This window comes from Clarias gariepinus, chromosome 16 (assembly GCF_024256425.1).
Source record: "Clarias gariepinus isolate MV-2021 ecotype Netherlands chromosome 16, CGAR_prim_01v2, whole genome shotgun sequence".
NCBI lineage: Eukaryota > Metazoa > Chordata > Actinopteri > Siluriformes > Clariidae > Clarias > Clarias gariepinus.
The window spans coordinates 17,169,980-17,194,308 of NC_071115.1; the positions used below are offsets into that span (position 1 = coordinate 17,169,980).

At 36.3% G+C, this 24,329-nt stretch overlaps 1 protein-coding gene across 3 annotated transcripts in view; it reads left to right on the forward strand.

Moving 5' to 3' along the window:
- LOC128544389 (choline transporter-like protein 2) overlaps positions 1–24,329 on the forward strand; it is a 42,101-nt gene extending 17,772 nt beyond the window's left edge. For 2 of the 3 annotated variants that reach the window (XM_053514440.1, XM_053514441.1), the window contains exons 2-22: positions 6,063–6,111; positions 7,341–7,414; positions 8,239–8,323; positions 8,577–8,661; positions 9,121–9,234; positions 9,377–9,437; positions 10,551–10,674; positions 11,005–11,088; positions 11,257–11,369; positions 11,902–12,033; positions 12,271–12,370; positions 12,827–12,919; positions 13,956–14,040; positions 15,888–16,150; positions 17,754–17,848; positions 18,063–18,166; positions 19,101–19,174; positions 19,270–19,340; positions 19,502–19,587; positions 20,408–20,492; positions 23,760–24,329. In XM_053514440.1, coding sequence (XP_053370415.1) covers positions 6,063–6,111; positions 7,341–7,414; positions 8,239–8,323; positions 8,577–8,661; positions 9,121–9,234; positions 9,377–9,437; positions 10,551–10,674; positions 11,005–11,088; positions 11,257–11,369; positions 11,902–12,033; positions 12,271–12,370; positions 12,827–12,919; positions 13,956–14,040; positions 15,888–16,150; positions 17,754–17,848; positions 18,063–18,166; positions 19,101–19,174; positions 19,270–19,340; positions 19,502–19,587; positions 20,408–20,492; positions 23,760–23,863 — 2,081 coding nt within the window. In that variant the 3' untranslated portion in view covers positions 23,864–24,329. Of the gene's footprint in view, positions 1–6,062; positions 6,112–7,340; positions 7,415–8,238; positions 8,324–8,576; positions 8,662–9,120; positions 9,235–9,376; positions 9,438–10,550; positions 10,675–11,004; positions 11,089–11,256; positions 11,370–11,901; positions 12,034–12,270; positions 12,371–12,826; positions 12,920–13,955; positions 14,041–15,887; positions 16,151–17,753; positions 17,849–18,062; positions 18,167–19,100; positions 19,175–19,269; positions 19,341–19,501; positions 19,588–20,407; positions 20,493–21,426; positions 23,337–23,759 lie in introns of those variants that run through there. The other variant, XM_053514442.1, reaches the window with a different exon arrangement.

A 24,329-nucleotide genomic window follows, 5' to 3' on the forward strand; every position in this document is an offset into this window, starting at 1 on the left:
GCTCAATGTAAAGCTAACTGATAAATAATATAGTTATTGATTAAGTGCCCCCCGCCACAAGGTGCCAAAGTTGGTAGCACTGCAGAGTTGAGGTTCATTACGTGTACACGCACACCAGTGCAGTTTCATGCATGATGGTTATTTTTTCTGAGCTGGAGTTTTTAAAAATCGTTGCTCTTTTGAAAAGAGACATACAGCAACGCGGCCATCGTTTTGTACACTTTTTAGACGTGCCGATTAGGGCACCATGTAACCTTTACTTCAAAAGCATTTTGATATTACTGTGTCTTGTGTTGTCCTTTAAGGTTGGTTTGTTTAATCAGTTTATTCAGGCATCAAACCAAATGCACTTTGCTTATTTATTTTGTTTAGACATGAAAATCAGTCAATGAAGATTTTTTTTTTTTTTTTTTAGTTAAAATTTATTCTAAAACACTTGTAAACTTTTTAACATTAAAAGGTGAAGCTGTTTAGGTTTGCAAGCAACAATTTGCAGGAAAACAGTGCTTTTTTTTTTTTTACTTTTGCACTAACTTGGAATGTATTTCAAATCTTTCTGGCACTTGAATGTAAGTTACACAGTGGCATGTTTTTCTACTGGGTTTGAATGTATATTGTCTCAGATTGTCTTAAACAGAAATGTACGATTCTTGTAAATTAAAGCAAATTACTGTTTTTTTCCCCCCAAACTTGCTATATCACCAACCCTACCTTTTGACCTTGAATAGAAATGAGATCTAGAGATTTGAATATTAGGTTTGAGAACCCCTGATCTAAATGGAGGTGCAATGTCAAGCTTACACATCAATTTTAACTTTAGTTTTATTTGCTGACTTTAAACTTGAGAGGAGAGAACCCATTCTGAGTTCTGCTTCATCGTCTCATCAGGCAACGTGGAGACACTAGAGAAGATTGGGGGTTTTGTGTGATTTGCGGGGGCCTAACGCACCTTCAGTAGTGAGTGTCCATGATATCTGTTTAGCTCTGGTTGAAGCAGCTCAGCAGCTATACTTTTGGATGATTGGTGGGGTGGGGTTTAGGCATGAAAAATACAAAATCTAAGAAAATACATAAATCTTGGTGCACTTGCTGATCTCCTGTAAAAATAGAAAATCATCTGATATTCTTATGACATTTCAGATGTGCACACCACAGGCAAAGAACCTTATCCTGAATGCAATCCAAACATCCTTTCCAGCCACGCCTACCACTTAAGACGATGCTATTGAATGATTCTGCAAAGTTTTGTTGGGAGACACGTTGTTTTTTTCGAAGATGTCTACATGACTGATAGACTGCAAATTCAATAACAAGATAACCAAATGATACCAACATGTAATTGAAACTATAGTTAATAAGCCTAATGAAAAACTTTTGTTATCTTGGTATCATGTTCCATCATGTGTTGTGGAAATGACTATGAGAATTGATATCAGGGTTTGTCGTATTTCCCACACAAATGGTGCAAAAACTACTTGGACATCTTGAGCTGGTGATACAAAAGCTTTTGCATCTAGTTTTCAAGACTGGTGGGAGTAGGACAGAGTGATATAAACATGTAGACGACTGTGGGAAGGATATGACTCAGTGGCTGAGCTGCAATATGATCCCATTGTAGAAGGCATCTTAGCCCGAGTCTGTCTAGTCATCAAGCTGGAATGTCCGTTGGTAGTTGTGTTGGTACAATTCAGAGGAGAGAGCTGATGTTTGTTCTCATTTCTTTTATACTCATTGTTGATTGTGCTTCAGATCCATTTATGTTTTAATCAGTGGTGTTTTAAATTAACTTAAAATTTAATTAAGCATAAAGTGTGTGTTTTTAGGTTAAGTTAGCGAGCGGGTTAATAATGTAAGCGTGTGTGGAAACCAGGGGTTTGTGTAAGTGGACTTCACAGTAACAGTTAAAACTGGCATGAGCATTAGGCGGTGGTGGGTAATGAAATGAATGTTAAATCCATAGTAACAGCGGTGACATGACAAACATGTGGCAGTCCAGTAGCTCATCATGAGTTTAATCCGTGCACAGATCTCTTTTACTCGGGGGCCTTCCCACATTCCTGAACTGTTTACAAGAGCATGCCAAACTGTCCCAAATTGGATTCTTGCTGGTCCTTGGTCGCTTAATATTACATGTTTTTTTTTCTGGCTATGCATTAGCCACAAAATGTACTAATCACTTGTGCTTTTAACTCTGTTATGACCTATGTTAAACTTGTGGTCAACAGTCGATGAACTTAAAAAAAAAAAAAAAATAATAATAATTTTTTTTTTTTTTTTCCTCCTATTAGCTCATCTGTTAGCAACAGCCTGGATACCTCTGTTTTGTATACCTTTTCATAACCATGCTCCTTATTACTGTTTAAATTTAAATGGCATAAAAAAAAAAATAATAAAAAAATATATATATATATATATATATATATATATATATATATATATATAATATCATATATTTCAGCACAGCAATTAAAAATTAAGCACTTAAGTATTTTCTATGTGCACTACATTGTTAAAGGAAATAAAGGGTGCTACCACCCTACATAGTGCAGTATGTGGCAATTTTAAATGCACCCACCTACACTGGTTAACAAGTGCTGCATAGTTTAGGAATCGCTCCATAGGACTGATGTGCCAACATGATCATGAAGTCACATAAACAAGCAGGAGCATAGCAGCCATGGCAATTCTTTAGCAATGACCGGAAAGGTTTGTGACGGTGGCAATTTCTCCTGAATCCCAGTGAGCTGTACTGAATTCTGACAAACATCCTAATGATCTCCCTAGGATTTCCTATGATATTGAGATACTGGTTTGGATAAGGTTCAAGAATGTGGGAAAGGCCCCTTACTATTAGTAGATTGTAACAGCATTCCACATGGGACCTTTATGAGACCAAAAGCTAAAGTGACACTTATTTGACCTAAATGCATTTTTAAAATAAAGTCTTAAGAAAATGAATAAAAATCATGAAAAGGATATTTAAAATCCTATTTAGAGTTTGCATTCCTCGAAGCAAAATGCTAATAAATATTAGATGTTTTCTTGTGTAGTGATGGCGAACCACTTGTTTAAGTGAAAATGTCTATGTAATGTTTAGTCGAATATGTACTGTTTCTTAATATAGGATTACAACAAACCAACTATAAGCTTAAGCCTATTTCAAGTCTTAATTTTTTCTAATCAAGTTAAGTTATTATTTGTTCTATTGCAAGATCATTTTTGCAATTCTAAGCATTTATTATTATTTTTTTAAGAGAAGCTTAAAAATTAACACTCAGTCTGTATGGAAATAATTTCCATTATGTTTGCATTTTTTAATCTTAAATTAAAAAATTGATATTTTAAACAAATTTATATATATTTAATATTACCTAAATCGGATATTTTCACTTATATAGCCGAGCAGAGCTATGCTTGTGATGTGATGTGCTGTCTCCAGACATCAGGCTGAAATACATTAGAAGTTGGAAAATCCAGTTGACAGATTATATAGCCAGCAGGCTCGAGGCTATAACTGATGTGCTCACAAACTATGTAGGGCAAATAAATGAATATAGTCAACTAAGTCAGATTATCAAAGATTATAAAAGCAAATTGAGATTGATCGTGGTCTGTGTAATAAGAATTGACAAACCATTTTTTTAAGGTCTATGTAATGGACAAACTTTAAGCCACAAACTTAAAACGTAACAAATTCCTACAAATGTAATAGCTGTTATGTTTATGGGAAATGCATTATGTTTGTGGGTTGTTATTGCGTTAATGGGTGTTAGTAGGTCCAGTTCATAAAATCTCAGAATTAATCGCATAAAAATCTAAAATCGCATAACTGGCCCTGTGCAATTTATAACACACATACAGTCGTGGCCAAAAGTTTAGAGAATTACATAAATATAAAAAATTGGAAAAGTTGCTGCTTAAGTTTTTATAATAGCAATTTGCATATACTCCAGAATGTTATGAAGAGTGAACAGATGAATTGCATAGTCCTTCCTTGCCCTAAAAATTTACTTAATCCTAAAAAACCTTTCCACTGCATTTCATTGCTGTCATTAAAGGACCTGCTGAGACAATTTCAGTAATCGTCTTGTTAACTCGGGTGAGAATGTTGACGAGCACAAGGCTGGATCATGGTCAGGCTGATTGGGTTAGAATGGCAGACTTGACATGTTAAAAGGAGGGTGATGCTTGAAATCACTGTTCTTCCATTGTTAACCATGGTGACCTGCAAAGAAACGCGTGCAGCCATCATTGCATTGCATAAAAATGGCTTCACAGGCAAGGATATTGTGGCTACTAAGATCAACAATTTATAGGATCATCAAGAAAGAGGTTAAATTTTTGTTAAGAAGGCTTCAGGGCGTCCAAGAAAGTCCAGCAAGCGCCAGGATCGTCTCCTAAAGAGGATTCAGCTGCGGGATCGGAGTGCCCCCAGTGTAGAGCTTGCTCAGGAATGGCAGCAGGCAGGTGTAAGCGCATCTGCACGCACAGTGAGGCGAAGACTTTTGGAAGATGGCCTGGTGTCGAGAAGGGCAGCAAAGAAGCCAATTCTCTCAACAAAAAAAAATCAGGGACAGATTGAACTTCTGCAGAAAGTGTGGAGAATGGACTGCTAAGAACTGGGGCAAAGTCATATTCTCCGATGAGGCCTCTTTCCGATAGTTTGGGGCATCTGGAAAAAGGCTTGTCTGGTGAGCATTACCATCAGTCCAGTGTCATGCCAACAGTAAAGCATTCTGAGACCATTCATGCGTGGGGTTGCTTTTAATTCAAGGGAGTGGGCTTACTCACAATTTTGCCCAAAAACGCAGCCATAAATAAAGAATGGTACCAAAACACCCTCCAACAGCAACTTCTTCCAACAATCCAACAACAGTTTGGTGAAGAACAATGCATTTTCCAGCACGATGGAGCACCGTGCCATAAGGCAAAAGTGATAACTAAGTGACTCGGGGACCAAAACTTTGATATTTTGGGTCCATGGCCTGGAAACTCCCCAGATCTTAATCCCATTGAGAACTTGTGGTCAATCCTCAAGAGGTGGGTGGACAAACAAAAACCCACTAATTCTGACAAACTCCAAGAAGTGATTATAAAAGAATGGGTTGCTATCAGTCAGGATTTGGCCCAGAACTTGGTTTAGATCATGCCCAGTCGAATTGCAGAGGTCCTAAAAAAGAAGGGCAAACACTGCAAATACTGACTTTTTGCATTAGTCATGTAATTGTTGATAAAAGGCATTGAAACGTATGAAGTGTTTGTAATTATATTTCAGTACATCACAGAAATAACTGAAAAAACATCTAAAAGCAGTTTAGCAGCAAACTTTATGAAAACTAATATTTGTGTCATTCTCAAAACTTTTGGCCACGACTTTACAGACGTGCATCTCTTTCTTTTTTGCTCTTTCTCTTATTTATATAAGGTAAAATCAATCAGCCAACAAATGAATACATTCTTCAGGAAAAGAAAAATAGTATGATGTTAATTATTAATATAATGATCATATAATATCTATATATAATGTGTACTGTAGCAATATATTTAGTACTCACATTTATACTTTATATTTATATTTATAAGTTTACATTTTTTTTTCCTGATGTGTGTGTGCTTGTTTGTTAATTTTTTTATTTTTGGCTCTGTTTAATATATAGAAACCTGCAACTGAGCCACCAATGTCAGGAATGTATGTTAAATGTGTCGATCATTTAAGTGTTTTTCTTTTTAATGCTTTAAGAAAAAAAATCTGAGATTTGTGCCGTTAATTGGTAAATGGTACATTTAATAGTTAAATATCACAATTAAGGTTGGAACCACAATGTGTCAAAATAATCACAGTATGATTATTTATTTATTTATTTATTATTTTTGTTTGTTTCTTTTTCCCCTATCATCATGCAGCCCTAAATATCAAACATCAAATCCAAAATCCATTATAAACAAAATTTATGCGATTCTTATTTATAGGTCTGTTTAATATTGTATTATTTTCGATTGGATAACTTTTTTTATTTTGATTGGTTAAGACATATCTAAGGTATCCTTAATTGTCTTCACAGGGGAACCCAAAAAATATGACCCCAGCTTTAAAGGACCAATCCAAAATAGGTAAGAATCTAATTTTGTTCAAAGAGAAGCAGTTATGATGGGTCTCCAGTGTGTGTGTCTACAAACAAAAAAATAGGGCTGGGGTTTTTTAAGTTTTTTTTTTTTGTGTTTGTTTAGTTTTTTTTGTATTGGCTGTGCAAATCAGATTGTGTTCTCATATCTTCCACCTGCTTGTTTACTCACCTTTAAACTTCTCTGGTGGAGTGTGGTTCAGCAGCGAACACTCATACTGTATGTTTTGTAGGAGGATAGAATAAAGGGAGAACCAAAAAAATACATTTTCTGAGCGTTATTTCAGCTGGAGCATTAAACACACTTTGGAAGAGTTCTCAGACCTGTGTAAATTTATTAAAGTAATAATACAATATGGGAGCTGTGTTATTTATAGAATATTTAGTCGCACATAAACCTTGGAAGCCGTACAGCTTGATGAGATGTCACACCAAACTACATCTTTGTCTCAAAGTCTTCTTGTATAGACAGTTTTCAGTTTATTGCTTACCATGTACACTTCTAACAAAACAGTTAAGTGCCCCCTGTGTGCAATCTACTTCTAGATCTTCTAAGAAATACTTTTTAATATGGCTTTTTGAGACACAGCACAGACCACCGAAAACTTAATCTGTCTCTATTTCTTTGCCGTTTCTAGTCTGACTTTACAGCAGCACAATATGCACCCTTGAATAAGGGTAATGTCTGACATTTTTACAGGCATGGTGTCCTGGCCTTGCTTTCCATTTTGTAAACAATGCTGCTTGTATAGCATCTGAATGTGTGTAGTAGGAGTGTAACACAAAGCCTTCATCTGTATTCTGTATAATGGTTTAGACCTTTAAAATGGGTGTGGTCTAACAATAAAGGCAGAAATGCCGGCACTGTTTTTAATCTTGGTGACAAATTTCGTTCCCAAAACGTCATCAAAGACGCACTTTGACCCGGTTCAGGAAGCAACGAAGGGCCATTTTTAAAAAATGTTAATGAACATGACCATTACTTAAGCTTCATATCTGAATGACTGCTCATGTCCACATGAAAGGAACAAACTCCTGTTCATGCATCAAGCTGATCCCTTCTGGCGAGCTTTCAAAAATAGGCTTTGATTAATGTGTTCATAGTGCATATACTCAAGTGTTGTTCTGTGTCCGATATAATGCTCGTCTGAGCTGCATGTCGTCGTGTTCTTTGTCCATTCGGAAAAAGTTTGTATTAAATTGTGTTCTCCTTTTCAGAGGCTGCACAGACATTATTTGCTGTATTCTTTTCATCTTGGCCATAGTCGGATATTTCGCTGTGGGGATACTAGGTGAGTCCTTGACATGTATAAATGACAAACAAACAACTGTATTCATAATCTTTGCATTCTTGTCTTTGCATGTCTGTACACAGAGTGTAGGTTAATGTAATTATGGGTGTAAACAGATAATGGGCCCATACAATGGGCATACAACAAACTGACCGAGTTTAGACCTGTATAATAGAACTACTTGGCAGAGAAAAACAGTGTGCAAATGGAAATCGTGCACCTTCTTACGTAAGGAAAACCACATTGATGAGCTATCTGTGCCCTCATTGTGGTTATGATCATATGATCACAGCTGGCTAAGGAAGTTTGAAATGCTTGCGATTTTCATAATCATGCTTTTTATTAAAGTTTAAACTTTTGCTTGCGATTTTCATAATGATCATGCTTTGTATTAAAGTTTAAACTTGACAATGACTTTTCAGGTTCATGAAAAATGTTAAAGAATAATTCCTGGGCTTTGTGGTTAATTTCATGCAAAGGCTCGGTCTGCTTGTTGTGGAAACAGTCATGTTTATTGGTTTGCGATGACTGAGGCTAACAGGCCATGATGTGCGCTAAATGAGTCACTATGGTGCAAGTTGGAGGTGGTTTTGCTTTAGTTTTCCAGCCTACGGATTCCTGCCACACCCACAACTAGGCTTCTGACCTTAATCTAGTATATTTAAACATGTAAAGCGCATACCTTTTCATGTCATGTCAAGTCTTACTCCATGTCTGACTTTGTGCCTCATATTTATCTTCATTGTGCAAGCAATCGTGTAAGCAGCAACAATAAACATTACCTGATGCAGTCAATTCTAATATCTTTTCCGTCTTCTCTCCAGCATGGTCCCAGGGTGACCCTAGGAAGGTGATCTACCCCACAAATAGCAGAGGGGAATTCTGTGGTCAAGCTGGAACTCCTTGGGAGTAAGCTGAAATGCAAGACATAGACGTGTTTAATGCTAACCTTGAATTCTTAAAACACAAACAGAACAAATAAGATTTATTATTATTATTATTATTATTATGATTATATACTTATTTATTATTATATATTAGATCTTATGATTATGAATACAGAATATATTTATTTATTCACCCTGGCTCTTGTTTTTAGCATTCCATTGTACGTGTATATGAATAATTTATGGAATATATGTTGTGGTGTTTGTAAAAACAGGAATAGGCCCTACCTGTTCTACTTTAACATCATGAAGTGTGCAAGTCCTGTAGTCCTTCTAGAGTTCCAGTGTCCCACCACTCAGGTACCCGTCTTTGTCCGTTCTGTCCGCCTTTATTCTTATTGACCGAATATTTGATTTAAGTGATCTACTTGTAAATGAGTTATGCATAAAAAGTAATTGTTAAGACCAAGTAAGCGGTTGCTGCTGAAGCTGCACTTTCAGGGATAAGTTTCTGACTGTCAAGTTGTGCGGATTGTGACTTGAATGGACAAAACAATCCTGGAAATTCAAATGTGCCCTTTTGTAAAGACTATTCAGCAACCGAGCTGGTAAATGATTTGTCACATTTGGTTTCATGTCACTGCTTTAATTTATGAATGTTAGTTGGTCAGATGATTTTAATTGTGGCTACAGTGTCATTGGGTGTTGTGAAACTATACTTGATATGTCAGGGTGGTGTGACAGCGTTAGCTAGGAGTCAGCACAATCATTAAACAGAAAACCAGGCCTAACTGTGCATTTCTCTGTTTTCATTTCTAGATTTGTGTGGCGAGTTGTCCTGATCGATCCATGACTCTGTTAAATGCCAAAGCTAGTTCCCAGGAAAACTGGAATTACTATAAATCGTTCTGTGTAGAAGACCCAGGCAACCTGGTAGGTGGAACACCAAAAATCAAAACACTTTTGTATAAATGTTTGCCTGTCTACTCGGGCTGTCTGTTTGGCCGTTTTTGTTTGTTGCGGTCTTGTTTTGGCATGGTAGATATAAGGATTTTAAATGTCTTCTGCTTCACAGACACCTCAGGAGATTCTGAAACAAGCCATTTGTCCGGCAGTGGTCATCCCTAGCAAACCATGTAAGGTTTTATCTTTAATAGACCATTATTGTTTTAGTAGGGTGCACTACTACTACTTTTTGTTAGACACCGTACAAGTACCTCTATTAGAAGGTACACTACAGATGCGTGTACTCGATGTCAGAGTTGAAGAGAACATTTCAGGATGCCTCAGGTGTAAAGCATATCAACCTCACTTGATCTAGCTTTACTAGGGAACTTCAAACTGCTTTAAATGTTGAAAGACTATTAGTGGATTAAAAATCCTCATTCAAACACTGTGCTGTTTAACGCATGAGTCATTGGACTGACTTTGCCAGTCCAAATATTGGTGGCAACACTGAAGGCAGAAATGTCTTGCAATAACTATTGATTAAAAGGCTGAAATGCTGGCCTTCGAGTGGCGCGGTGGTAAAGTGCTCTTCCTATCATCTGGAGATTGCTGGCTCGAACCCTGGGAAAAAAAAATGCTAAAATGCCCTCCCAGATGTCAGGACAGTACAGGCGATCTAGCAATAACTCCCAATTGAGTTCCTGTAATGGGCTGTATGAGGTCATGCGTCCTGAGGTCACATTAAAAACGTTTTCTCCATTAAAAATTGCTTGAAATCTTTAGTAAATGTTGATTGGTTTTATGCCTTCATTCACAGGAAAATTTAATCACAAATCTCTGTTTGACATGAACACTGCTCATATAAAATTTAAATTGTACATGTCTATATTTGTTTGCCATCATTGTCAATACAACAAGAAACTATATTTACAGGCAAGAGTGGCCCAAAAACATTTACACATTTTAACATGAAAAATATATGCAGCAAAAAATTCCTGGTCACACGATAGCATCAACGATGATACGGATACTAACATTTTTAGAGGAAACCTAATACTACACATAGCTGACACGCGGATAACTATTGAAACCTGTATACATTTTTATATATTTATACACTATTTTATATATTCATCATATTTTATATTATATACAAGTAAGAAACGAGGGTGACATTCCCAGTCTTTAGAAATTACAATGTATATTTGTGAGCTCTAAGTATGTTGCCCAGAGAACATCAGGTTTAAATAGATGATAGTTTTGCCGTGCCTTTCAATTCAATACCTTTTTTCTTTTCTTAGTCACGCGGAGATGTTTTCCTGCTCTCGGCATAAAGGGGAATCAGATCACGGTAGGAAACGATACCAGTTATTCGGATGGACGGGGCGGAACTGTACAAGCCAGTGATCTACTGCCTGCTGTAAAGTGAGGATGAACACACATGCTTGTTTAAATGCATTCACTTACATCTTAAATGTCTGCACAACTACTAATGTTTAATGTGCTGCAAAATTATACAATTTTTTTTATTGTTTTGCTAGTAAAGAGCAGTGCTTCCTAAACCTTTTATATGGTGACGTTACAAAAAAGATTCAGTATTTAAAAAAAAAAAAAAAAAAAGATATATAATATAGATATATAATATAGATAAAACTGTCCTACAAGAGCTTGTTCCTTGGGTGCTGTAATTTTGCTTAATTCCCATTACAGGGAAAATACAATAACTGCTATTACATTTGTTTTTGCTGCTTGCAGGAATGCCACAATAGTTGCCGAAACTCGAATGGTGGTAATGAAGATCTTTGAGGATTTCACAGTGTCATGGTATTGGATAATCCTGTAAGTAAATAATAATATAGATTTAGATTAATTAAATAAAACCCATTATTAAAATATCTGTGGCATCTGATTATGCATGTCATGACCGTTGATGTGTAATATTACACAGTTGTTCTCGTACATAAATCTGATGCATCTCCATTCTGTGTCTCGGTTGTGTCTCATCAGTGGTCTGGTCATAGCAACAATTCTGAGTCTGATCTTTATTGTACTGCTGAGGTTCTTGGCTGGCATCATGGTCTGGGTTATGATTGTCATGGTCATCCTCGTCATTGGATATGGTAATGTCTGTCAGAACAACATTAGACACGTTTTGGGGCGGATGAAACGTATGCATCACCAGTTTATCCACTCACTAGTCATTTTAACGTACCTGTGCACATGGACTGATCACAGAAATTAACCTCTGTTGATGTTCAGACACAACAGTCTCTAGGTTTTACACAGAATGCTGCGATTCTGAAAGTGAATATGCCATCTTAATGTGTGAGAGAGAGAGGTTGAGTTAAATAGCTAGACAAGTCCAACTTGACAGCAAGGCTGCTGTAACACAACCAACCACTCTTGACAGCCGTCATAAGCAGAAAAGCATCTAATAACGCGAGTCATTTTAAACCTGAAGTTGTAGGGTGGAACGATGTCACCTGGTCCAGAACCAGTGAGGCTGTACATTAACATTCACCTTTATATGCATGATTTTCTGCATGTCACTGCCATCTTTTTATTTGTTTACATGCTCTGCTGTGTAAAATGGCTGCAGCCTTTATTATTACTCCTTGCTCACTTTTTGACTTTTTTTTTTCTTCTGACCAGGTATCTTCCACTGCACAGCAGAGTACATTCATCTGAAGAACACCCCTGGGGCCAACATCACCCTCCAAGAGCTGGGCTTCCAGATGGACTTGAACGTGTACTTGCATATCAGACAGACCTGGTTAGCCTTTAGTAAGTCACCTAAAGTCCCTACAGCTGCTCAATCCAGATCACATTTTAGTTTAATTTTTTTTTTTTTTTTTGTCCCCCGTGGTCATTGGTTAAGAATAATTGAGTATCTCTGTGGTAAGATCGGAATCAGGAGACCAGGGTTTTTTGGAAAAGGGTTAGCTGGTTCAGATGTGATGTGCTGAAGTACTACAGGATAAGTGGCATATGCTGATTGCTCTGATCTGTTCGTCTCTGCAGTAATTATCCTGGCAATAGTGGAGCTCATCATCATCCTGTTGCTCATCTTCCTCAGAAAAAGAATATTAATTGCCATTGCTCTCATTAAAGAGGCCAGCAGGTATGTAACATGCATAATGTTTAGTTGCAGCCTCAAGTGTCTAATAAAAATGATTAGCATGATGAGGCAAAAATTCCGTAAACACTACTTTCTGCTATTAATATATCAGTGTTTTTTTTTTTTTTTTTCCTTTTTTTTTTCTATTCTTTCTACCCCCTTGGTATAATTCTGTATTTGGTAAAAACAACAGTGTAATGTTGAATTGGTGGTGTTCTGATAATAAATGCACTATTGCTTTAGAGAAGATGCCTGTTCTCTTTCCAACACTTCTTTTTATAAGGATATCTCTTGGTGTTATTGGGTGGAGTTGTTTTAAGCCCTTATCTAATCTCTTATGAATCACAACGCAATGAGTGACTTTGTTTAGATAATAAACCTACATTCGAGATATAGTTAATGGTGTGCACAATAAAATCGAGGCTGTACAACTAAGACTATAGCGCTTGTGTTTTACAGGGCCATCGGTCATGTGATGTCATCGCTGTTTTACCCTCTGTTGACCTTCCTTCTCCTCGGCATTGTCATTGCATACTGGGCCATCACAGCTATGTATCCTTCAGCTCTGACTTAACTGTATGCATGATTCTGTGTCTTATGCAAGTCCCTATGGGGAATTATTTTGCTTCATGAGCACCGAGCTTGGTGACAATATGTGAGAACAGTTAAAAAAATATATAAATGAACCTAAAAGCTAAAATTTCTTTCAGGACCGTAAACATTTTAAATGTTTTAGGAGGAAGAAATGTGTGCAAAAATTGCGACCAGAAAAGATCTTGGCCACTTTTTTCCCTCCAAGTAAGGAGAAATAACTGCATAATCCGGCTGAAACTCAGGGGTGAGAAAAGCACATCGAACTATTAATAAAGCATAGTGTATGTCATCCAAGAAAATTATTAAAACTAATGCCATGGCCTGTGTTCCTCTATTAAAATGTAAGGTTTTAGTTTATACTTCCTACTCCATATTCGACATATCGAAATAAAATTTCAAATAATTTCAATAATAAATAAATAAATAGAAAGGTCAGTACTCTCAGCAGCAGAGAGATGGTAGCTTTCTTAGCTAAGCTAATGCTACCTAACCTTAACTAATAAAAATGCATCAAAATATTTTTTCAGAACAGGTAAAAAGTGGAAAAAATTCCAGTGATGTTACCAATATCATACCATGTACAATACCATACCCATGCGCATCTCAAGCTAGCTAATTTGTAGGCTTTTACCAGTGACGGCTAGGTAACTAGCACTGATTACAGTGATGACACAGGCCTGGTTCCCGTGCACACATGCTGTTAGATCCATTAGTATTGCATTAAAATGTACGAAGACTATCGTTATCAGTATAAATTATATTACAATAATAATAATTTGTGTTTTTTTGCTTAACTCCGGAAAAAAGCATGTCATTGTAAGGAAAAATCATGTGCAGTTTTTGTAAAATACAACTGATATATAGTGGTCATAATGTTACAGGTGTGTGTTGTTCCAGGTGTACACAATTTAACATTGTGGATGTTTTTTTTTTTTTTTTTTACTGTCATTTTACCATTCTAGTGCTACAAATAAACCTTGACCCCTTTGTTCAGCTTCTTGTCCACATCCAATGAGGCAGTTTACAAAGTGTTTAATCAGACTGATTGCATCCATGCAAGGAACACCTGTGACCCTGCGGTAAGTGTTTCAGACCAAGAATGGAGTTGGATGGCCAGTCCTTATGTTATTGTATCGATGCTGCATTTGATTTTAAATTAGTCCTTTGTAATACGAGGGATGTTCGAGTCAAACTGGGATTAGTGATAAAATTTGTTGAAGGCGTAAAACCGATCGACGTTTACAGAAGACGCCACAGAAGGGATGAGAATCTTGAGTCTCATACTGATACGATCTCAATACCTAGGTGCAAATTTTATTTAAATACAAGTGTTTAACATTTAACTGAGCAGCACTTGATGTCATCTGCCACAATTATTTATAAACAAACTTGGCAAATAATTCACTCCTACCACAAGAGAAAATGTGTAAATAGTGTGTATAGTCGGTAGATAAGATCTCAAAACACAACTTGGCTAATCGACTTAATTTTGAGTCTTGTGTTAGCATGTGTAATAAGTAGGTGTGAAACTAATTCGCAAACTCTGAGTCTAAACTCAGTTTAGAGTTTGAAGAAAAGGGCTGATCAGAGCCTTTTAACACGTTTTTTTTTTTTTTAATGTAATGCCATAAAATACATTTCTGTTGCGGCACTCTGAAGCTTCTGCAGTTGGTACAGAATTGTTTGTATCTGAGGAGGCTGATCAGCTGATCACCGGTCATGGCCTATAAAACTCAAAACCAGTCAATTCTGGTCACTAGCCGATAGACCGGTTCATCTCTATTATAAACGTAATTATTATTTTTAAAAGGTTTTGTAGTCAGTATGGTAATAAGCCTCTTGTCCAAAGTTGAACATGTGAATGGTGCAAACATTTTAAAGAAGACTGTACGTTATTGAATCACCATCCCACCTAAGTTGGCTTGGAGCCCACTGCAGTCAGGGAGTAGAATGCCCGATTTTTGGAAATTGATGCATAACTTGTTGCCAGCTTGTAAAAGAGACGCATCTGTCTGTGGAAACTGTACCAGTAACTGTACTAAACACCGCTTGCACATTACAGGAACTTTGCTGGGAGTTATCGCCACATCCTCTGTATAGCCCTGACCTCGCTCCACATTTCCACATGTTTAGGCCATTTAAAAGAGTCTCTGGGTGGCCCGCATTTCAGATGTAAAGCCGGCAGTTCAGTCATGGCACCGGTTTCCTCAGGAAATTGTCTTGATGGTATCCAAGCACTGGTGAAATATAGAGAACTATTATTCTGCATAATCAAAAGTCTTGGTTTTGACTTGATCGTCGCTTGAATATGCATATTTTTGTCACCAAATGCATGTCAAAAATCTTAATTTGTTCTATTTATGACTTGGTTTTGATTTGAGGATTGGTTTAATGCATCTATTGCTATAGTATCAAAAATCAAACCTAAACAAACATGGACAAAAACATTTCTCATTTATCTTTTCCTGTTTGGGTGTGTTGGTCATGCACATGTTGCAAATTTTTCCTGCCAAGTTAACAAGTAACATTGTACAAATGCAGAGAAATCAAATTGGAAATAGAATCAGTATTCCACCATTTACTATTTCCTTGACAAGAGCGTAAGTTTCCCCAAATTGTTTAAGGTATTGCTTCAGCTAGGGTACCCCTCACATAATGATTTCTTTTATACCTCAAACCCTTTTGGGGGAGGGGGTGAGAAACTAGCCTGGTGACGGATCTTCTTATACGAGGTCATATTAGGGGGAAAATCTTACCAGCTAAAATTGGGTCAAAGGTTAAAAAGCATGGATTTATTTTTTTATTTTTTGCCCCTCAGGTATTTTGTCTAGAAATTGGGGATTCATTTAAATGTCTAAAATGACCTAAAGATTTTTATGTAATAAATCCATTTTATTAAGTCTTAATGCTTTTTGTTTGCTTTCAGAACTACACAGCCTCTGAAATGAAGAAAGCGTGCCCAGACTCTCAGTGCCTTTTTGCTTTCTATGGCGGCGAATCTGCCTACCACAAGTACCTCATTCTCCTACAGTTCTACAACGTCTTCCTATTTTTCTGGTGTGCCAACTTCGTGATAGCCTTGGGTCAGATGACTCTGGCAGGTGCCTTTGCTTCCTATTACTGGGCGCTCAACAAATCTCGCGATATGCCTGCCTGCCCAGTGTTCGCCTCACTTGGCAGAGCTCTCAGGTATGTGACTGAGTGTGAGAATGTCCTCCCCCAAGTCTGTAAATAGTAATAAAATAAAACATTTACAGGATTCTGTTTGGTTTGCCTTGTAGTCCAGCTGGTCTTCTGACTCGGGCACTAATGGCTTTGTTGGTCTTACACTTGTGAACTCTGATTTAAACAAATAGCATACTAATTAAAGGAAAGTATTTGAAAGTATTATGAATGTAAAGCATTATCCAGGGTCTGGTTCTACTTGTCCTGTTATAGCACTTTTTTATCTATCTATCTATTTTTTTTTTTTTTTTTTAACTACAAATCATCATTAATCAGCTTCATCATATGAGGAAATGAAAATCTCTATCAGGACATGAAGATTCATTTGGTCTGGTTTGATAATGGAAGTCATTTATATCATAGGTTATGGCCTTTTGTAGTCATCAGTGCCCAACCCAGTTAAACACCTATAGGAGATTTTGGACTGAAATGTTAAAAATCATTCTTTACCACAACCATTAAAACAGCGTTTGATGAAATCCCTTTTACCCTGATTCTAAGGTGTGTAGAGTCTGTGCCATAGGTCTGTCGTGCTTAGAGCTGGTTGGATGATGAACTTGAGTTTTTTTTTTTTTTTTTTTTAAATGGTCATGTAGTATATTATTAGTAGATATAAGTAATTGCTAGATAAATCACAGAGATGCAAATGTCTTCTCTAGGGATGCTCATAATTAACCATATTAATTTAATTTAGCTTGTTTAAAAATATTAAACTTGGTTAGGCATAATTTACTCATATATTTAATACAATTAATCATAAGGGGACACTGGCAGTTCAGGTGATGTGCAATATAGGGCGGGTATTTTTGGTGGCACTGTTTTTAAATAAAGACAGACGAGAGCAGTATTTAACAGCCTCGATTTTTATTTATACATTTTAATTAATTTATTTTTTATTAAAATTTGTTTAAACTATTTGGCTCTTTAATTGGTCTCTTGTAATAAATAGTTTCATAGTGTTGCTAGAACTACTTAAATAAAACCGAGGGGATTTAGTTCATATGAATATTTGACATTTAATCGATTTGTTAACGTGTTCAAATAGCAGTTAAGAAAATGTGCAAACCATGGTGTTCACAATGTGCTTATGGTCATCACACCACTTTTTTTTAAATCGTTTTAAACAATTTTGTTTGTGGTCCCAGGGCCGTTAATATGGTCACGTATAATTGGATATACTGTATGTAGGCTTTTTCTCTGTCCTAATAACTCATTAATGTATAAATGTAATATAAAACATTTTTTCATATAAATTTCAATTATGTTTTTTTCATATAAATGTATGCTTCATGGAGTGTTTCTATGCTGGAGAATGTAGGGATGTAATTGTTTTTCCACAGAATATAATAGAACCTTTTTCAATATGTGAATTTAAACATGCCTTTTTTTGGTATAGACTTGACTTGTTAACTAAAATTTGAGATACACTGGGAATAATTACATTCCTTGGGATTGGGCAGGTCTAGTGGATCAGAGGTAACCAGGAAGCAGTGTTGTTTAATGAGTACAGCTATATTGCAGTTTTTGTATGTATTTATATTTTGTGTGCATGTATCTGTGTCTATAGGTATCACACAGGCTCTCTTGCATTCGGTTCTCTCATCTTGGCAATCGTCCAGGTCATCAGGGTTCTGTTGGAGTATCTGGACCACAAACTAAAAGGTTAAAACAAAAGCACTTGCAAATTCTTCATGATGTACTCATCAGCCTGATCAGCATTTCATTCTGGTTTTTTTTTTTTTTTTTTTTAAATCTTGTTGATGCAGAACCAGTTTACCAGTTTTATTCATCAGTTTAAAAAGCAAACAATTTGGAGTTTCTTAAGAACTTTAATGAGTTGTGTGGGTTATTCAGATTTTCTGGTTTGTCTTGACAGCGGCAGAGAACAAATTTGCCAAGTTCCTTCTTTGCTGTCTCAAGTGTTGCTTCTGGTGCCTGGAAAAATTTATCAAGTTCATCAACAGGAATGCTTACATCATGGTCTGTGGTTATCACTTTTTTTTTCATTTTTTAAGTTGGTGTTTTTATTGCACCTTAGCTGGACTAAATAATGTACCTCCGCCTGGCTATTAGTTTCATCTGACTTTTTATGGTTTTGTACATTTACATATACAAACTCCCAATAGAAATCACATACTATGAGCTTTTATCTAAAGTAGTGATGATGTACAGTGCACCTGGAAAGTATTCACAGCGCATCACTTTTTCCACATTTTATGTCGCATCCTTATTTTAAAATGGATAAAATTATTTTTTTTATCCTCAGAATTCTACACACAACCCCCCATAAAAAAAAAAAAAAAATTTACTTGAGATTTTAGCAAATTCATAAAAAAAAAAAAAAAATTGAGAAAGCCCATGTACATAAGTATTCACAGCCTTTGCCATGAAGCATTCCTATGCTTGGTTTGTGCTCTGACATGAACTGTCAACTGTGGGTGTTGTGTGTAGAATTCTGAGAAAAAAAATGAATTTAATGTATTTTATAATAGAGCTGTGGAAAAAGTGATATGCTGTGAATACTTTCAGGAGGTACTGTGCAACCTGTCCCAAAGAGCTTATTTGTTATTTAAACATTAATTCTTTAAACATTTTTTAAACGTTTTTAGCCACAGATAAATCGATCAATGTGAATTTGACCTTACAAACATAAAATTCAAAAAATTAATACATTAGATTACCTGATTAGATTTCTTTGCTAGTGTTAGTGTTATTAGGCTGAAACACTGGACATCTGGAAATTTCCAAATAATCAGTTTTGAGGTGAGGTGTAAAGATAATTATTTTAATCGGTTTAATAGAAAATATATATTATTTCATGTTATATTATTTGTTTTATTTGTTTTAAACACTTGATGTGTTATTCTGTGTTAATTCCAGAACAACATGTAAACAGAGTTTTGTGCTCCCTCAGGTGGCCATTTATGGTAAAAACTTCTGCACTTCAGCCCGAGATGCCTTCTTTCTTTTGATGAGAAATGTGATCCGGTGAGTAAATCAAGCATAATAAATTATTAAAAGCCATCATCATGGCTATTTTCTGTTTTTGAGCTTAATTTTTTTTTACTCTTCTGATCTTTTAGGGTGGCTGTCTTGGACAAGGTCACAGACTTCTTGTTGTTTTTGGGGAAGCTTCTTATTGTTGGCATTGTAGGCAAGTCAATAGCAGTAATATTAACAGTGATGATGTCATGCCCTGTTTTTCTAGAAGTGTACACTCTTTGACCCCCTTTCATTTTGACCCATGCTACCAGCAACTTACAAAAACTGTTCTTTTAATTAACTCTAATGGGCTTTTTTTTGTCTTTCATTCAGGTATTATTTCCTTCTTCTTCTTCTCTGGGAGAGCACAAAAAGTGGATTTTGCTCCCAATTTGCACTATTACTGGGTGCCCATTCTGGTAAGGGACTAGCACTTTTACCATTCTGAGTCATTTATTGTATTACAATGGATAAACAGAAAAGAAATTGTATTAGTAAAATCCAGTCTTTTGAATTGTAAGGGCAGGTTAACCTGCTCAACTTATCACAGTTATCAACAAAATAAAAATTACAGAAAATAATAGTATGGTGTTACTTAGCAGAGACACCATAATTTGCACTCTGTGCCGTCATGTGACACAGTACCTATGATTGACTATAGAAGGCTCTGGTTCAGCTTACAGAATATACAGTGCGCACACAACACCAGTCAAAAGTTTGGACATGTGCTTTGATACATTTTCTACATTCTAGAACAATGCCCCCAAAAGTATTAAGTGATATACAGAACATAGCATTAGGTCATTCAGTAACAAGAACAGTCACTTGTTATTTTCAGACATGAAGGTCAGCTGTTCTGGAATAGGTCTTACAAGAACAGTGTTGTCAAAGTGCATTTGCAAAAACCACCAAGCATCATGATAAAACTGAGTCTCATAAAGACTATGCCAGGAAAGCAAGACCTCTGCTGCAAAATCACTTTATGAAGGCATTATAGAGCATAAATGGCAGACACATCTTAATATCAACTGTTCAAAGGAGATTGTTACATATTTTGGACTCCTTTAGCGTTGCTCCACAATTGCTTCCCTGCAAAAATAAGAGCAAGTAAACTGATTAAATCTTTGATGTGTAAAGCCAATGTTAAAACTACATGAAGACAGTATTAGGGCTTTATTTAGCATTTCCCATGAACCCCAGGTTGAGAGAATTTTTTGTGTTGTCTTTGTTCTTGTATAGACGATCGCAGTGGGCTCCTACCTTATTGCCCATGGCTTCTTCAGCGTGTATGCCATGTGTGTCGACACACTCTTCCTTTGCTTCTGTAAGTACTGGATAAAAAAAGTGCACTGTTACTGAGCAAACACTGACAAACTTTTTATAGAATGTATAGTTGCATTATACTAAGCCTCATTTCTGGTACCAAATGATCCTGTCATACCATTGAATGCATGTATTAAGTCCTAACAGATTGATGGCACTAAAGCCACGTTCACATTATCAGCCTGAAGTGAGTCAATTCCTATATAATATTAAATTTTTTTTTTTGCCTAATGCTAAACAGATGCACAGTCATGCAACTTGAATGAATACGGGTAAACCGGATTTCATGTGACTTTTTCTCTGCGCACGTGTGCTGTGCTCCCAGATGTCAGTCAGGACTGGCAGAGCGTGGATTTCCTAGCAGTGCTAGCAATAGCTGCTCAAACAGCTAAAGCGAGGCATCTGGTTTTATTCCTTTTTCAGGACTGAAAGAAATACAGCGCTTAATCCAAAGCATAATTTTTGCTGGAAACGCATCCATTGTTTGAAATAAGCGTGTGGTCGCAAAAACTCATGATGTGTTTTAGCGCGAGTAAAGACGTGTCGATGTGTGCGTTTCAGATGACAGCAGTGACTTTTAATGTAAAAGTGGCCCAAATGTAAAGAATTTACACTAAATGTAATTTTACGCCTGAAAAGTGGTTTAACTTTTTTCACAACTAACATGTTACTCTTTTGCCCTAAAGCACGATTCTGACTTTTTCCTCTTGCTTCCTTTTTTCTCTTCCTTGTCTGCCCTCTCCTTCCCTTCACACCCCTTCCTTTTCCTGTTTTCATTGGCTACATTCCATCTAACATGACCTCACTCTCCTTTTTTTTTTTTTTAACTCCTTAATGCACACATGCCAACATACATGAAAATTTCACCCATGCACACATGCACTATCCTATCTTCACATTATGACTCCCACACGCTTGCACGCACGTGTAAAAAGGCGAGGACCTGGAGCGTAACGACGGCTCTGCGGCACGTCCGTATTACATGTCGTCTACGCTGCATGAGATCCTGTTCAAGGAGACAGAGGAACCTGCTGTTAATTCTCCATCTTCACCTCAGGAGGAAGCGGTCCCGCTTAGAACACAAAAGGCCTCCGTGGAACAAGACTAACATGCACGATCATTGAACCTTAACTTTTTGTCATTTTAAGTGTTTTATTTTCAGAAATTCAGGTGACATCTTTACATTTGCAAAAACTTGAACTAAAGACAGTTCCAAGTGTGATTTATTATACTCTGTAACGAGATTTGTGAAGACATTTCGGTTAATTAGGCGCCATTAGCTTTTACCGCACATTATTCACTAAATCTTCCTTGTTGTTAGGGAGTGCAGCCCATGGCACAGTAAAGCTGTTCCACTGGCTTGTAAGTTTAATCCTGGAAATAACTGTAGTGTATTTCTCAAGCAAATATTAAAACTTAGTGTAGTATACCAACGTTTCACAGTAGGCATGTCCTAAATTTCTCAGAAGCACTTTTACCTTGTCTGGCTAATACAGGTTATTATACTACTACTACTACTACACACTACATATACACTTACCAGCTATTTTAATAGGACCATCTTTACCTCTGCTCATTCATAAAGTTATTTGATAAGCCAATCACGTCAGAGTAGTGCAGTGTATGTAATCTCTTGCGCCAACAACTACACATTTTTCTCCCATTCTGTTTAAAGTGAACATTAACCGAAGCTCTTGACCTGTATCTGCATGATTCTAGACACTGCACTCCTGACACATGATTGGCAGGTTGGATGATTTCATGCATGGCCAGGTGTATAAGGTTTCTTAATTAAGCGTTGAGTGTACTGTATACACAACGATGTAAAAGTACTAGATATGTCATAGATACACTGCCATACATGTTTTATAAAGAAATAGGTCTGTATGTTTTTTGGGCATCATGCAGACATTGCCACAACGCTTTTCTGGACTTTTACTGTCTCTCATGCTTCACTTTCTTCAGGTAAAATCAGAAAAAAAATATTAAAATGTTTTCTTGATATGAAATAGTGTGTATGGGGGAATCACTTTAATGACGAGCCCTGTACTGCTGTGGTATATCCAGGGTTATGTTCTGTCTGTGTCATGTCGCGTTCCTATTGTCTGAATGTTAAATGGACGTGACACTTGATTATGTGGGTTGTTCCAGTATTTAAATATGAACGGTCCTTCAACTTTGCACTGTCTGGGATCGGAATAATCCACTGCTACTATGCTATTGAGCATTTACTCTGTAGATGCAATGTTTGTCTATTATTAATGAAAAGCTGATGCTCGGGCTGGATTTTCATTTGGTCATTTAAAAATTTTACAGTAAGTGCTGCTGTTTTTATGTTTGATTAGATATGCATGTTTTAATGTTTATTTTTATTTTTTTTGGATTTTGACAAACAAGTACTGCTGATTTCAGTTTCAAAAGATGCACTTTTTAGACACTAAGCCTTATCACCCCAAAGAAAGCACCACTTTGCCTTGACGTTTAACAACGAACATTCCCTGTTACTTTGTTCCTCTTTAACTGTTCAGTAAGAGCTGTGCCTTTTAATATGTCTATTAAAATGTATATATGCTAATTGCTTTTTTATTCTCATTTTAAATGTTTATGTGCTATATCTATATTATGCTTTTATAAACATTACATTTCTTTAAAAGTGAGATCAAGTGTTGCAACAAAGATGGACAAAGGTCACAAATCCAGTACTTAAGTGAAAGTAGACTCCTAGCTGAATATTACTCAAGTAAAAGTGTAATTCTTCCATTTACATGTGTAACTGAGTATAAGTACAAAAGTACTCGCCTTCAAATTTTTTAAGTGTTAAAATTTACAGAACTTATGAGTTCACACAGCCTTTCGCCCCCCCTGAATGTGTAAACGTGTGGTTTTTGTTGCTGCCTGTAGCCAGCTCTGCTTTTGACTTCAAACACTTGTGTTATGTTATGTTAAGTTTATCTCAAAGGAAAGTCATAAAGTTTCTCGTAATAGTCCGCAAGTGGCAAAATTCCTGCTTTAAATCATACACATCACTGTGCTTAGAAAAAGCAACGCCATATAGAAATGTAGATAATTAAAAAGTACAGATATTTACAAAGTAATGTCTAGTAAAACTTTTCAGGTAAAAAAAATATTTTTACTGACCTTGACTAAAGTAAATGCACTCCGTTACCTGCTGCCTTGGTCAACTTCTTACCTTATAATTTTTAATAAGTGGTATAAAGTGAAACTGTACTGTTCGTGATCTCATGCTTTTGTTCTGTATCTTGACCAGTGGAAGACCTGGAGAGGAACGACGGCAGTGCAGAGAGGCCCTACCTGATGCCCGAGTCCCTTCTTGAAGTCCTGAAAAAGAAGAATAAAAGCCAGGAAAATTGAGAGAGAGCTGACGTATGCTTACTAGACACAACAGTGCACTCCAAGGCCAAAATGTTTGTACCGTAGTGCCTTAAATGCGTGCATGATCATGGACATGCTGTTCACCTTACCTGGAACCCAGCCATGACATCGCTTTATTCTATGCAAGTGTGGATAAACACGGTTTATATTTCTTTTCATTGTATTGGTGTTTTTTGGAGTTTTGTTACAATGTATCATTAGAAATAAAATATATAAGAGCTCTTTTAATATGTTGCTTTATAACTGTACTTCAATCATATTTAACCTCAATTTACTATGTTTATTTAAAGAGAATGAGTGCTACAGCTTTTGACAAGTAAAGCTTACACGATTTCTTTTGGTTATGGGTTAGTTTGCTTTAGTTAACTTTGTATTTGCTCTTGATCGTGATGGTTAACTGCCTTTGTACCGTTTCATATGTGAAATAAAGATCAAGTAAATTCTT